The sequence below is a fragment of the Mustela nivalis genome (assembly GCF_964662115.1).
Source record: "Mustela nivalis genome assembly, chromosome: 3".
Taxonomy (NCBI): domain Eukaryota; kingdom Metazoa; phylum Chordata; class Mammalia; order Carnivora; family Mustelidae; genus Mustela; species Mustela nivalis.
The window spans coordinates 33,568,799-33,581,441 of NC_139022.1; the positions used below are offsets into that span (position 1 = coordinate 33,568,799).

Here is a 12,643-nt window from a genome sequence, read left to right on the forward strand (position 1 = left end):
ATCTCTGTCTGTCCAACCCAGTGCGGTGGGATGAAGCCCCCCAACTCCCCCGAGTTGGAGTCCATCAGAGCCCAGGGGGACCAGACTGCCCAGAAGGGCAGTGAAGCCTGGAGGGTTGTGGGAGGTGGTAGGAGCCTTGCCCGTCTTTCGGCTTCTCTCCCACCTGAGCTTCCCCTGGACTTGGAGTCCCCAGCCCTGTTCCAAACCCTTGCCAGCTTGTCACTAAGAAAGGGGCCATCTTTTGCCCCATCCCCCTCCGCTCGGTCACAGGCAACAAACTGGTGCTCTACGACATGTTTTGTTTGGCCCAGCATCCTTTTCTGAAGTTTCAGTGAGTTGCTAGCATTTAAAAAGTAACCGATTTCAGTTAAGAATCCAGAATTCTAGTTTCTTTTGAAAAAATCAGAAGATCCAGCAACATGGGGCCTGCGTTCCTGCACAGTGACATGCAGCCAGAGCCGGTGTCCGCAGTGTCCTACCGTGGGACCTGCACAGCGGTGTCTGCAGTTCTAAACCTCTTGATGGGCCCGGCCACCCATGTCCATGGCCTGGCTTCTGCCCAAGGCGGTCCAGGGGGAAGGAACCAAAAGTCCTCATGGTCTGAGTGCCCGAGGGCAGGTGGAGCAGGGCAAGCAGGAAGGGGGTGGACGGTCCCAGGTGGGAGCTGCATCCAGCCTCTCTGTGTCACTGTTTATTGCCAGCAGCGTCTCGAGCGCCCAAGGGTGTGTCCCGTCCTGGCTCCAGCCTGCCCTGGGGGAGCCAGGTGGCCTACTATCCGCTGCTTCGGGACCCTCCACGTCCTATTGGAGTTGGGCCCCGGGCCTGAGGCTTTGTCCTGAGCCTGAGGAGCTGTGTGGCCTGCGGGTACAGGCTTCCTTATTGTCCCGCCAGCTCAGCCAAACGTGCACCAGGGGGTGGCAGTCTTGTCACAGTCCAACAGGATGTTGAGGACAGTGCATGGGGCCCCGCCCACTGACAGGGCAGTTCGGGAATCCACGCGGTACTTCACGGTGCTCAGGCCGCCCTCGCGGTCCACCTTGAACTGCTCCTGGGAAGGGAAGGGGGAGCGGGCAAGTACTCAGGGCTTTGCGGTGGCCAGTGTTCCCCAGCAGCGCCCCACTAGTAAGCAAGGAGAGCCAATGGACCCATATGGGTGTGTGCGGGGCGGTGGCACCCGTGTCACAGGTCTGCCTGGGATTCGGCACCTACAGCAGAGTCCCTCCTTGCTCCCCGCCTGCCCGGACCCTGAGATCTGGGCCGGCCCACGGTGCCCAGGTGCCCATGCAGCCACCAGGGCGGGGCAGACTGCTTGAGTAGAGTGCTCAGGGGATGTGCTGGACCACACAGTGGAGGACAGGGTCATCTGGGCCTAAGAGCATGGTGGTAAGGCTTGGCCCCGTTGCCCACCCTCCACATCACTACCTGTGCGTCCCCAGTCAAGGGACCAGTCAGCACCTGTTTTTGAGCAGCGATGCGCTTCTGGTCCCTCTTCCGCCAGGCTGGGTCATGCAGGTGGCGAAAAGTCTTGTACCCAGTTGTGATTCCCGAGGGGCGGAAAAGCTAAGAAGGCCAAAGGAAGTTGGGTCAGGCTGCCTCTCAGAGCTCTGGCCCTTACCACTACTCTCCCAGGGTCCCAGCGCCTGCCAAGGGCCAAAGGCAGGCGCCTGCAGTGCTGTTCGGCAGAAGGGGGGTTGCTCATCGGGGGCAGGGCAGGGGAGCCATCTCCAAGCCCCTGGAACCTCATCTGAGGGCAGAGAAGGGAAGCAGGGCAGCCACAATGACTGAGGAGGTTGGAAGCCTTTCGGGGGGCGGGGGTTGTTACCTGCAGCCCGGCCCCTTTGATGCGCCGGTAGAACTCATCATCTTCACGGCCCCAGCCCCAGAAGCGGTTGGACATCCCATTGCACTGACACAGAAACAGGCAACGTCACTTGCCCCATCCTCCCAGGGGGAGTCCCTGGTCTCCTATCACGTGGGAGTCGGCCAAGGCCCCCTGCTCCTCCTCGTCCCCTGGAGATTCGAATGGACACCCAGGTCCCACAGCTGCTGAGGTATGGCGGGGCGGGTACTGCAGCCCAGTCCCTTTGCCTGTTCTAATGGGGCCTGATTTCTCAGAAAGGTCTGATGGCAGGGAGGGAGGGCACCTCTCTGAGGAGCTGGTGATAGGCAGAAGCGCCAGCTCCTGCTTGACTTCTGCCTGCCCCATGCCCCCGTTTCTCCTAGGGAGGCTCTGCCCTGGTCTCTTCCTGGGCGAGAGGGACAGCTGAGCTCTGGCAGCACCTCTGCCGCCACCTGGCCTGGGGCTTCATCTACACAGAGCGGGCTTCAGCCACACCCTGAACAGATGGGGGTCTGAGCCCCTTGGTCCTTCCCACCCTACCCCTCACCACCCTTGCCCCCTGCCCACCTTCACCTCCAGCCACAGCCCCTGACTTGGGCTGGGCCCCTGACTTAAGTCAGGCCAATCAGGAGGCAGCATGGTGCAGTTCTGGAACTCCTGTCTGGGCTGCTGAGGAAGGCACTCTGCTTCTGCTGACCCTGGGCCTAGATGGACCAGGGCAGGGGGCAAAGCTACGACAACCACCCCGCACCTCCAGTGTCTGGAAATCAATCCACTCTGTGGACAAAGCCGAGCTGAGAGATGGCGGGGGAAATGGTGTCCCGGGGACCCTGAGAGGCCGGGCCAGCTGCCCTAGAAGCCAGACACTCCCCGGGTCCCACCCAACTGGGTCCACTTTCCCAGCCAAGGAACTCCGAGTCTTCTGAAGCCAGCTGGTCCGGTGGTTCCTGCTGCCGCGGCCGCATCCTCCCTAACTAACCCACTGGGTTCCATTCCTGTCCCGTGTCGCTGGCTGCTCCTGCGCTCCCAGGACGGGCCTGGGGCAGGACACCTCCGTCTGCTTGGCCCCCCGAACTGCTGCACCCCCAGCAGCACCCCCATGCCGGCGAGCACCCCCTGGCCCTGGGCTGCACGTGCCGGGCCTCACCAGCTGGTAGTGCTGCTTGGAGAGCAGCAGGATGCCGCCCACGTAGGTCTTGTAGTGGTAGAGCGGGTGGAGCTCCGGGGAGGCCACGTGGAAGGGCCCGGCCTCAGGGAAGCCATAGTCCAGCTCCTCGTTGAGGGGCAGCAGGTCCACGTCATGCATGGCGATATAGTCCGTGCTGTTGCTGCTCTCCAGGAAGCCCACGTTAATGAGGGCTGCGCGGTTGAACCTGCACAGGGAGGCAGCAAACTGGCTGAGCTGGGGGGGTGGGCAGGTGGGCTTGCTCTCCCCGCTACTGTGAGCGGGAGCCTGTCCTCCACAGCACACAGCCCGGGCCAACCCCCCTGCCCGACGCGGTCTTCCCAGGGTGGGGGGGCTGCCTGGCTGCACGCCTGCCCCAGCTCAGCTCACACATGCCTAGCAAGCCCCTACACTGCGTCAGAAACCAGCGGGATCCCTGCAGTACCCATATGGAGAAGTCAAAGCACTGCCATTAGGGAAAGGACATGCTGATAAGAGGAGAGAAAGGTAAGTGACTGTGTATCTAGCCAGACCCTGGCAGGTGCAGTGGAGGAAGGTAGAGCAGGGCGAGGAGTGGGGAGGCCGCTGGGGGGCAAGTCAGTGTTCTTTCAGATGGGAGGGGGGCAGGGGGAGCCATGGTAATGGGGTGGCAGGTGAAGGGCTGAGGGAATGAGCCAGAAGAGCAGAGAGGAAAGCCACTGCCAAGGCCTGAGGCAGGAGCAGAGGCAGGCCGTGTTGTGACTTCGGGTGTAACAGGATGGCTGTGGCTGGGGTGAGGGGAAGAGTCGGGAGTGTCAGGGGGAGCGGGAGTCAGGCTGGGAGGCTCCTACACTCATTCCGGCAGGACACAGCAGTGATTTAGCTCAGGGGGGAGGTGAGAAGTGGGCAGATTCTAGATGTATTCTGAGGGACAGAACGCACTGCGTGAGGGAAAGAGAAGAGCTAAGGACTCTGAGGCTTTCTGGCCGGAGCCACCGGAAGCGAGGAGCAGCTGGCTCCTGAGATGGGGAGGGGGGCGGGTGAGGAATCAGAAATGCGGTTTTGATCACACTAAGCTTGGGATGCCCAAGACCCCGAGAAGGAGGGTGATGCAGGTGGCTGCGCGTGTGGGTCTGGAGGTCAGGAGAGCTCCTGGGCTGGAACAGACCCGGGGTCAGCAGGGTCTGGACGGGGTTTAATGCTGAGACCGGATGACATCCCCAAGGAGTGGCTGTAGCCAGGAAAGAGGACGTGGAGGCACTGAGCCCAAGAGCACCAAGCTCGCGAGGGCAGGAGGGTGAGGCAGAACCAGAGAAGGACATGGCCGGGTGGGGGCGGGCAGTAAGGAAAGAGGAGAAGCAGAGGGCTTCAAAAGCCAAACGGAGGTGTTTTAAGAAGGAAGTAGTCAGCCAGATGGCCAATGCGGGCTAAGAACAGGGCTTCAGGTCATCGCGGTGGGCTCACTGCTGGTATCAGTGAGAGCTGCCTCCCTGTCACAGATGTGAGGGTAAATGTTGGGAGGAGAGCAGGTTCCAAAGAGCGAGATGGGAGAGAGGGGAGTTCTGCTATACAGGGGCGTAGAGAAATGTGAGCGATGGGAGGTCACAGGGTCTTGTCTTCTTTTTTTAGATGGGAGCTATTTCAGTGTGTGTGCTGATGCAAATGCTCCCAGAGGGAGGAATTCGTGCAGGAGAGAGAGAAGCTGATGTCTGGAGCTACGTCCGTCTGGGGCCCGAGTGGCAGAGCTGGCCCTGGAGGTGGGGACGGGGCAACACCAGCACGTCCGCACAGAAGCTGGTGGGCACTTGGGCACGCCCTCTTCCAGCATCTTCTCAAACAGTTCTGTATTCTCAAATGGGAAGCCACGCCATCGGCTGAGACTGAGGAGCCGAGGAGCAGAGAAAGGTGCAAAGCTGCGTCAGACAGCGGCGCGGCAACAGGCCAGAGGAGCACAAGGCTTCCAGGCAGGCCCTCCATTGCCAGGAAGAGGAGCGGAGTGCCCTCTCCAGCCACATTCAGCTATCCAGGTGTGGGAGAGGCATCGTCAGTGGTGGTGGGTCAGGGAGCCAAGAAGTAGGTGAGGGACTGCTGCTAACGATGGACCCTGGATTCCAAGCTGGGGTTAGGAGGAGACAGTAAGGACAAAAGGGTGGGCTGTGAAAACTGGGGTGAACTGGGCCTAAAGGGCCTGGTGGGGCCCCTGAGCCTTTGGACCCGGCTCCCAGCTGATGGAAGTGCAGGGAGAGGAGGTAGAGGGGACGTGCGGACTGGCTCACGGAGGCAAGCAGTGCGTGGTAAAGGGCGAGGATCTCAGGGTAACACCTGACGGTGAGCAGCTTCGAAGCTGTGGTGTTGACCCTCCCTTCCCCGAACACCCACAGCCAGTTTACGAGAAAGCTCTGCATGGGCTTCCTCCCCATCCCATCTCCCCATCTGCTCCCCCAGAGCTCAGATGCCCTCACCTCCCTGCACCCAGCACCCTTCTCCTGTCCAGGTAAAAGCTATTCCTCATACAGCAGCCATTGGCATCTTTTCAAAATGGATATTGGGGTGCCTGGGGGGCTCAGGCAGTTAAGTGTCTGACTCTTGGTTTTGGCTCAGGGCATGATCTCACAGTGGTGAGATGGAGCACTGTGACCAGCTCGGTGCCCAGCATGGAGTCTGCTTGAGATTCTTTCTCTCCCTCTACCTCTCCCACCTGCTTGTTCTCTCTCCCTCTCAAATAAATAAATCCTAAAGAAACAGAAAACAGCTATCAGATCAGGACACTCTTTAACCCCAAATCTGCCTCTCAAATTCCCAGCACACCAACGAGAAGGGACCACTGCTCCTCCAATTCCTGCCACTGCCCCCGTGTTGGGGGAGGGGAGGGTGCTTTCATAGGCCAAACGCCCCACTGGCATGGGACTCCCGTGGGGAAGGGAGGCCCGAGGGACCGAGGCAGGGTGAGGGCCTGGAGAGGGGCTACTGCTTCAGGAGACCGTCCCTACCTGAAGTGGTCCACCTGGTTGAGCACATAGATATGGTGCTGGATCTTTTTCCGGCTCAGGAAGCGATGCATGTGGGGCACAAAGACCAGGAGCTCCTCAAAGCGCTCGCGGAAGGGCACCAGCACAGCCAGGCGGTGGGGACCCCAGGAGGCGTCTTCTTCCCAGTGCTCAGGTGGTGGCTCGGGGGGGCAGGAGCGGGGTGGGCCCGGGGTCTCCTGTCCTTGTCCCCTGGCTGCCCGGGCCATGTCCCCGGAGCAGCTAAGCTGCAGCCAGAGCAGGGAGAGGAAGCCCAGTAAGAGACAGGCAACGAAGAGGTGGAAGACGGAGCACTTCCGAGGGAGGCCACCGGGGAGCAACCTGGACCTGGGACGAGAGCAGAGACAAGGTTAGGAGTGCCAGTGGCGCCAGGGGTGGGGCCCTCTGACAGGCCCCTCCTCTGGCTTTCCCCACAAGTTGGGCACACAGGACCCGTCTGCCCCAAGCACCTGGGAATTAGTGCAGAAGCCCCCAGAATGCTTTGGTTTGTGCTGCTACCTCGTGTCAGAATCCTGCTCACTGCTCTGGGCCCAGCCTCTGTCACCCTGCCTCCAGAAAGCCCTCCGACCCTGGGGCAGAGCTTCCCCAGCTCTTTCATACCCCCTTACTTTCTGGGAGTGAGTCCAGGTCAGATCAAGCGCTGCTGCTGCTGGACGAGGATGAGACTCCTTGTCCCCTGTACCCTCCCCTCCCCAGGACATACAGCCCGAGGTCCAGGCAGGAGCACCGCCTTACAGATCCCACCCATTGCCTTCCAAACCCCATTCCCCTGTTGGTTCACCCCCAGCTGAAACCTTGGCTTCATCCTGCTTCTCACACCAGAGAGGCCCCCAAGGCAGGGGCCGGTGCCAGCATCGGTCCCAGAGAAGAGCCCTAACTTGATTCTGGGAAGATTGGATCTGTTCCCACAACAGTACAAGGCCCAAACAGACAATGGCAGTTCACTGAACAGGTCTCAAAGCTTCAGTCCAAGGGGCAGCCTATGTCACAAGAAATGAGAGATGGAAGAGGGAGAGGAAGATGCTGGCAGGGGAGGAAGATGGGTTTAGAAGCCGCCAGCGCCACTGAATGGCCTGGACACTAAGGAGTGCTGGGATCCTTCTTGCTGAGCATGGGAAGGAGCTGGGCAATCTAAGAAAAGTAGAGTTTCCTCGATCTACTGCCCCTGCAAAACACCCAGTTTTATAGCCTTAAAGAGTCACCAGTTAGCTGGCGACAGGCGGCACAGACTGGACCCGAGTTGCTCCCTACTACCCCTGCAGGGCGCATGCGGGGTAACCCAGAGCTTCGCCACTCACCACATTCCTTCCTGCTCCAGTGCTCACACAGCCTGCTGGGCCCTTCCTTACTTTATCTGCCTGGAAGCCTCCTGCTCCTCCTCCAGGGCCAACCTCCACTGTCACAGGCAGCACGGTCCCTCCCCTTCAACTCTAATGCCGGGGCCTGCGGGGCCCACCCCTCAGTGTGCACCCAAACTGATCTACAAGCTCCCCCCATGACCTCTGGGCCTTCCCTCCTTGAAGAACTGAGAGGTCTGGAATCACCGGTGTCCCTGTTCGCCCTCTTCCCCGCAGGTCATCAGTTCCTGCCAGCGGCCCCAGTTTAGGCAGCAGAGGGCTTGCTCGGTGAGTCACAGGAAAGGTTCAAGCAGTCGCAGCATGCTTTAAGTCACACACCAGAGCCAAACTGTCCATAATGCACAACCGCCAACCTGGAAGCCAGCAGCCCTAGCCAGGTCCCACACATGGCAGAGAGGTGGCCAGGTAGGACACTCTGCCTGGGCTTCTGACTTACCCCCCATTGTCCTGTGGTAGGACTCTCCTCCGCTGCAGAGCAGCGGAGCCCAATCCTGCCAGTGGCTTGGGAAGGCCGGAACCTCTACTGATTCTCTCTCGCCCTTGGGGCTCTTTCTGGGGGTGGGATGGAGACCGGGGATGCGGACATGAGGAAACATCCCACCTTTGGGAAAAGAAGCAGTGACCGTTATCCAGGGGTGTGGCATGGATTGGGCACTCTGTGCAATTTCACAGGCTGTTGCTTCAGTCCAGCTTCCCTTTCAGGACCACGTTCTCTTAGGCACGCTTATCCTTTGGGCTCTAAGACCCCAAATCAACTCAATTCAGAACCAAATCTCCACAATCATCAGGACAAGTGGACACTGAGGGCTCCTGGCGCCACCTGGTGGCCATCTCCAGGTCTGCAGGCCCAGCGGCTCCCCGCCCTGGGGCACCCTGCTCTGAGGGGCACACCCTGCTCTGTCTCTATTAGTCTGTGCCCAAGGCTAGAAAAGGCAGATTCAAACCGAGGTAGGCTGGCTCCAGAGCCAGCACTCTCAAATGTTACACCAGCCTTAATCTGTTGCATGGACCTTTGTACCCTGGGTCCAAAGCAGGCATTGACATCGGTAACTTTTTCTGGGAACACACATATGTTCGAAAGGTTTATGGAAAGGGATCAGGAAATGGAGCTTCTCTTCCATTACCTTTCCTCTCTTTCCTTACACAAACCTTGTGATACAGGTTTGAATATCAGCTGCTCTGGTTACAGGACCGCCCAACTACACAAGGGAACCGGTAGACACCTCCTCTGTGCCAGGTGCAGTGTCAAGAGCTTTACAGATGCGCTCTCAGACAGCCCTGCAGAGTAGATATTATGATCCCTGCTGCGGAGATGGCAAAGTTGAGGTTGGAAAGATGAAGGGATCTGTTTTGGGTCACATGGCTCGGGGCGGACTCCGCTGTCCAGGCTTTCCTTCTCTTATATCCCTGTCTTCCGACTTCATCACCACGTCAGAATACCCCCCAGGAAAAAGTTGTGTCCACTGTATTCCAGAATCTTTTGGCACCTGGCAAACTCAAGAGACACACAGGGAATGGGGTGTCATTCCCCGTTCTGGTTCTGGGTGGGAAGAGTTTTGCGGGCACATCTTCAGAACGAAGTGTGGGTGCCCTCCCCAATCTAGACGGGTCTGGATGGCTCCCCTACCCCACGTTTGCTTTAGTGGAAAACATCACTAGCTAAGGTCTGGACCCCGTGCAGCTGCACCGGAAATGAACCAGCATTACGTGTGCCGAGTGCCTAGTACGTGCCAGGCAGGGCCCTGCCAGGCACCGCACACAGAGCTTCTGTCGGGTCGGAACAGCTTCTGGGCTGTCAGCAAAGGCTGGGGAAGCGTGAGGGAGGGTAGGGTCTGAGGCTACAGGGCTGTGAGGCGGGAAGTGGGAGACCACAGAAGAGGGAGGCGACCCTCAGGGGCCAGGGGCAGACAGAAAGACAGCGATCCGGGGGGAGAGGTCCGGGGAGTCAGAGCCCCGCACGCAGACAGACGCCAGTGGAGAAACAGACACAAAGAGACCCACACCGAGGGACAGAGACCCGCCAGGAGAGGGACAGAAACTCACAAGGGGAAGTCACGGGAGAAATACAGACCCGCGGGGGGACGGAGACCTGCGGGGCGACGGAGACTGCGAGACACAGAGACCCACACGGAGAGAGGGCGACCCGTACCCAAGAGAGACAGGGACCCACACGGAGAACCACAGACCCTCGGGAAGCCCCGCAGACGGAGACGCGACGGCCTCGGGCTCCTAGATTCCGCGGGGCGGCCCGGAAAGGATCGGCACCCGGGAGGACGGGGCCCGGGCCGGCCGCCGCCGCTCACCTGCCGTCCTCCCAGGGCAGCTGCGCCGCTTTCCTCCGGGAGGGGAACATCGTGGGGGGAGGTGGCGGCGCATGGGACTCGAGCTCCCAGCCGGGCCGGCCCGGCCTCCCGGGCCTACGCGGCGCCTCCGCCTCCCGCCCCGCCCCGCCCCGCCCCGGCGCGTCCGCCCCGCCCCCTGGTCCGCCGGGTCCGCCGCTCCTGCCGAGCCGTCGGCTCCACCGAGCCGCCGCGTGAAAGGTTCCGCGTGCGAGGACCGGTCAAGCACTCCCGCCACGGCGGTTCAACTGCCTTGCGGGGGAGCCGCTTGTTCTCCCGAGAAGCCGAGAGCCCGTAGGGGGCTCAGGTCACTGTTAGTTAGCCTCCAGACCTCCAAACCGGCACTCGTCCTCTTCCTGGCCCCAGGTGGTGGGTGCAGGGTTCCTCCGCAAACAAGCCGGGTGGTGGGGGGCGGGGGCAAGGCCAGGCTCGCGGCTCCGCCTCGGGCTCAGCAGAGACCCCAAGCGCTAGCGAGGAGCCAAGCACTAGGGGGCAGGGCACCATCTCTTTGCATCTGTTTCGTACTTGCGTGTAGGAATACCCCCTGATGGGCTTGGGTTAAAAGAGAACGGGCAAACATACTTGGTAGGTGCTGGGCAGCGCGATGTTAGTGACGGCCATTATGCAGGAAGGGGCACTTAGGCGGAGTTGAGGTGAGCACTGAAGGGGGAGTAAGTTGGAGTTCTTCTATCTGCCCTGGCACAGTGGGAACTTAACCTGGCTGGGTCAGCCTCCCATCTGGGAAAAGACAGCGAGTCGTGGGGCTTGATCTCCATACAAATGTGAAGTTCCCTAATAAACAACTAATATCTACCGAGTGCTTAGTAGATGCCAGGCACGGTTCTAAGTTCTTTGCTCCTGTTCTCTCATTTAGTCCTTTCAAGAATATGTATACCCACTTGAAAAACTGGTGCACAGAGAGGCAATTCAGGGTGTAAACCAAGGTATTTTGGTTGCACAGTTGCTGCTTCCAAAGGACTTTACTGTAGGTGAGGAATTTCACCACCACCACCACCACCACCACCTCCTCGTTTCTCCCTTAAGCCCAGCATACACCCACCAGTGACCTTACTGCTAAACTCTGCCTTGCACTGCACTCTAGAACGGAATGTTGGCAAATGCAGCCTGAGTTTGCTGATGACACAGGCAAGGCTGATCCCCTGCAGAGACCAGTCCAGGTAAGGCCAGTGACAGAAAGAGGAAGGTGGGACTGTGATCTTAAAGCACAAGTCCACCTCAAGGGGACAGCTGTGATTTCAGTCCAGCTAACTGTCACACTGGAATGAAGCCCCACTAGCGTCAGATCCGATTTGTCTCAAGAAATCGTTTTCACACAAAAATCCCAATTAACTAATTTCAGTGACACCCACAGGCATGTTGATAATCAGCACCATAGATAAGATGGATGAGAACGGCACATTTTTTGGTCTTTCAAAACCTCAGAACTCCAGTCTAATCATGATAAAACCAGCAGACAAATCCCAATGGAGGAAAATTCTATTAAAAAACCCTGAACTGTACTCCTAAAAACTGTCAAGATAATAAAAAGCAAGGAAAGTCTGAGAAACGGTCACAGCCAAGAAGGGGCTAAATGTAATGTGGTGTCCTGGATGGGATCCTGGAACCAAATAAAGGGGGCATTAGGCAATGGCTAAGAAAATCTACATATGGTATGGGCTTCAGTGAGAAATAATTTATTGATATTGTTTCATTAACAAATGTACCATACTGATGCATGACATTAATAATGAGGGAACTATTATCACAATCTTTCTGTAATTCTAAAGCTGTTCTAAAAAAGGGTTTTGTTTTTAATGTGGAGGAGTCTAGGTGGCAATCCGAGGTCAGATTACATCCTCCTGGCAGTTCAAGTAGTCTGCAAACTGGTCTCCCCACCCTTCTTCTCACGGGCTTCTGGATTAACCTTCCTCAAATTTATCTCCATGGGGAATGCCTTGGGTGGTTCTATCGGTTAAGTGTGTGCCTTCGGCTCAGGTCTTGTGTGATGGAACCCACATCTGGCTCCGTGCTCAGCAGAGTCTGCTTGTCCCTCTCCCTGCCACTTTCTCTGCTGTGCTCTCTCTCAAAAGCTTTATCTCCACGGGGTTGTTGTTGTTCTTTTTTTTTTTTTTTTCTAAAGATTTTATTGTATTTTATTTGACAGAGATCACAAGTAGGCAGAGAGGCAGGCAGAGAAAGGGGGGGAAGCAGGCTCCCTACCAAGCAGAGAGCCCAATGTGGGGCTTGATCCCAGGACCCTGAGATCATGACCTGAGCTGAACACAGAGGCTTAACCCACTGAGCCACCCAGGTGTCCTCCATGGGGTTCTCCTACTCAAAACTGTGTTTAACACTGGGTAACGTACAAATGTCTTCTAACCCTAACCAACCTTAAACAGCTTCCTCAAATGACCTCAACCCCAGTGGGAACCATGCCCATTGACCTCCATTCGCCAGTTTGTCTAACACCCGCAGCTTTGCCTTGTATCAGAATCCTTCCTCTCCTTCAAGGTCCTTACTAAAATCTCAAGCTTTTGGTTAAAACCATCGACATCCTCATCCCCACCAGTCCAGGGATTTCTGTCCTTCCCAAACCTATAGCACTTCTGTTCAATGTACATTCCCTTCCTGAACGAGGCCCTTCCTCGCAGCACCATGACAGTGACTTCCACTTGCTCTGGAAAAGCAGGGAGGGCACTTTGTTACAAAGGAGGGGGCACAGCGGAAAATGGTGTAAATCTGAGCACCAAGCCCCCAAGTATCTTGTTTTATGGTCTTGGGCAAACCCACTATCACCTGCTGCAGGAAGTTGGAGAGCGGACAGAAGGACTAAAGTTCCCAGGTGGATTTTCATCTTGGAACATGAAGCGCTTTGCACAGTGGAACAAATGACACTCCCAAGCACCTCCGTGTTACAGCCACTGCAGTAACTACAC

At 58.0% G+C, this 12,643-nt stretch overlaps 1 protein-coding gene across 4 annotated transcripts; it reads right to left on the minus strand.

Moving 5' to 3' along the window:
• Positions 1–367: 367 nt before the first annotated feature.
• B4GALT7 (beta-1,4-galactosyltransferase 7) lies at positions 368–9,805 on the minus strand. Of its 4 annotated transcripts, none has more exons than XM_082723667.1 (6): positions 9,672–9,805; positions 5,975–6,337; positions 2,988–3,213; positions 1,823–1,906; positions 1,456–1,560; positions 368–1,048 (listed from the first exon to the last, which is right to left on the minus strand). In XM_082723667.1, exons 1-6 carry the CDS (start codon positions 9,719–9,721, stop codon positions 893–895), a joined length of 984 nt encoding a protein of 327 aa, XP_082579793.1. In that variant the 5' UTR covers positions 9,722–9,805; the 3' UTR covers positions 368–892. The 4 variants fall into 4 exon arrangements, with proteins under 4 accessions (XP_082579793.1, XP_082579796.1, XP_082579795.1 ...); XM_082723670.1 differs by having other exon boundaries at positions 9,555–9,805; XM_082723669.1 differs by having other exon boundaries at positions 9,518–9,805.
• Positions 9,806–12,643: the final 2,838 nt, after the last annotated feature.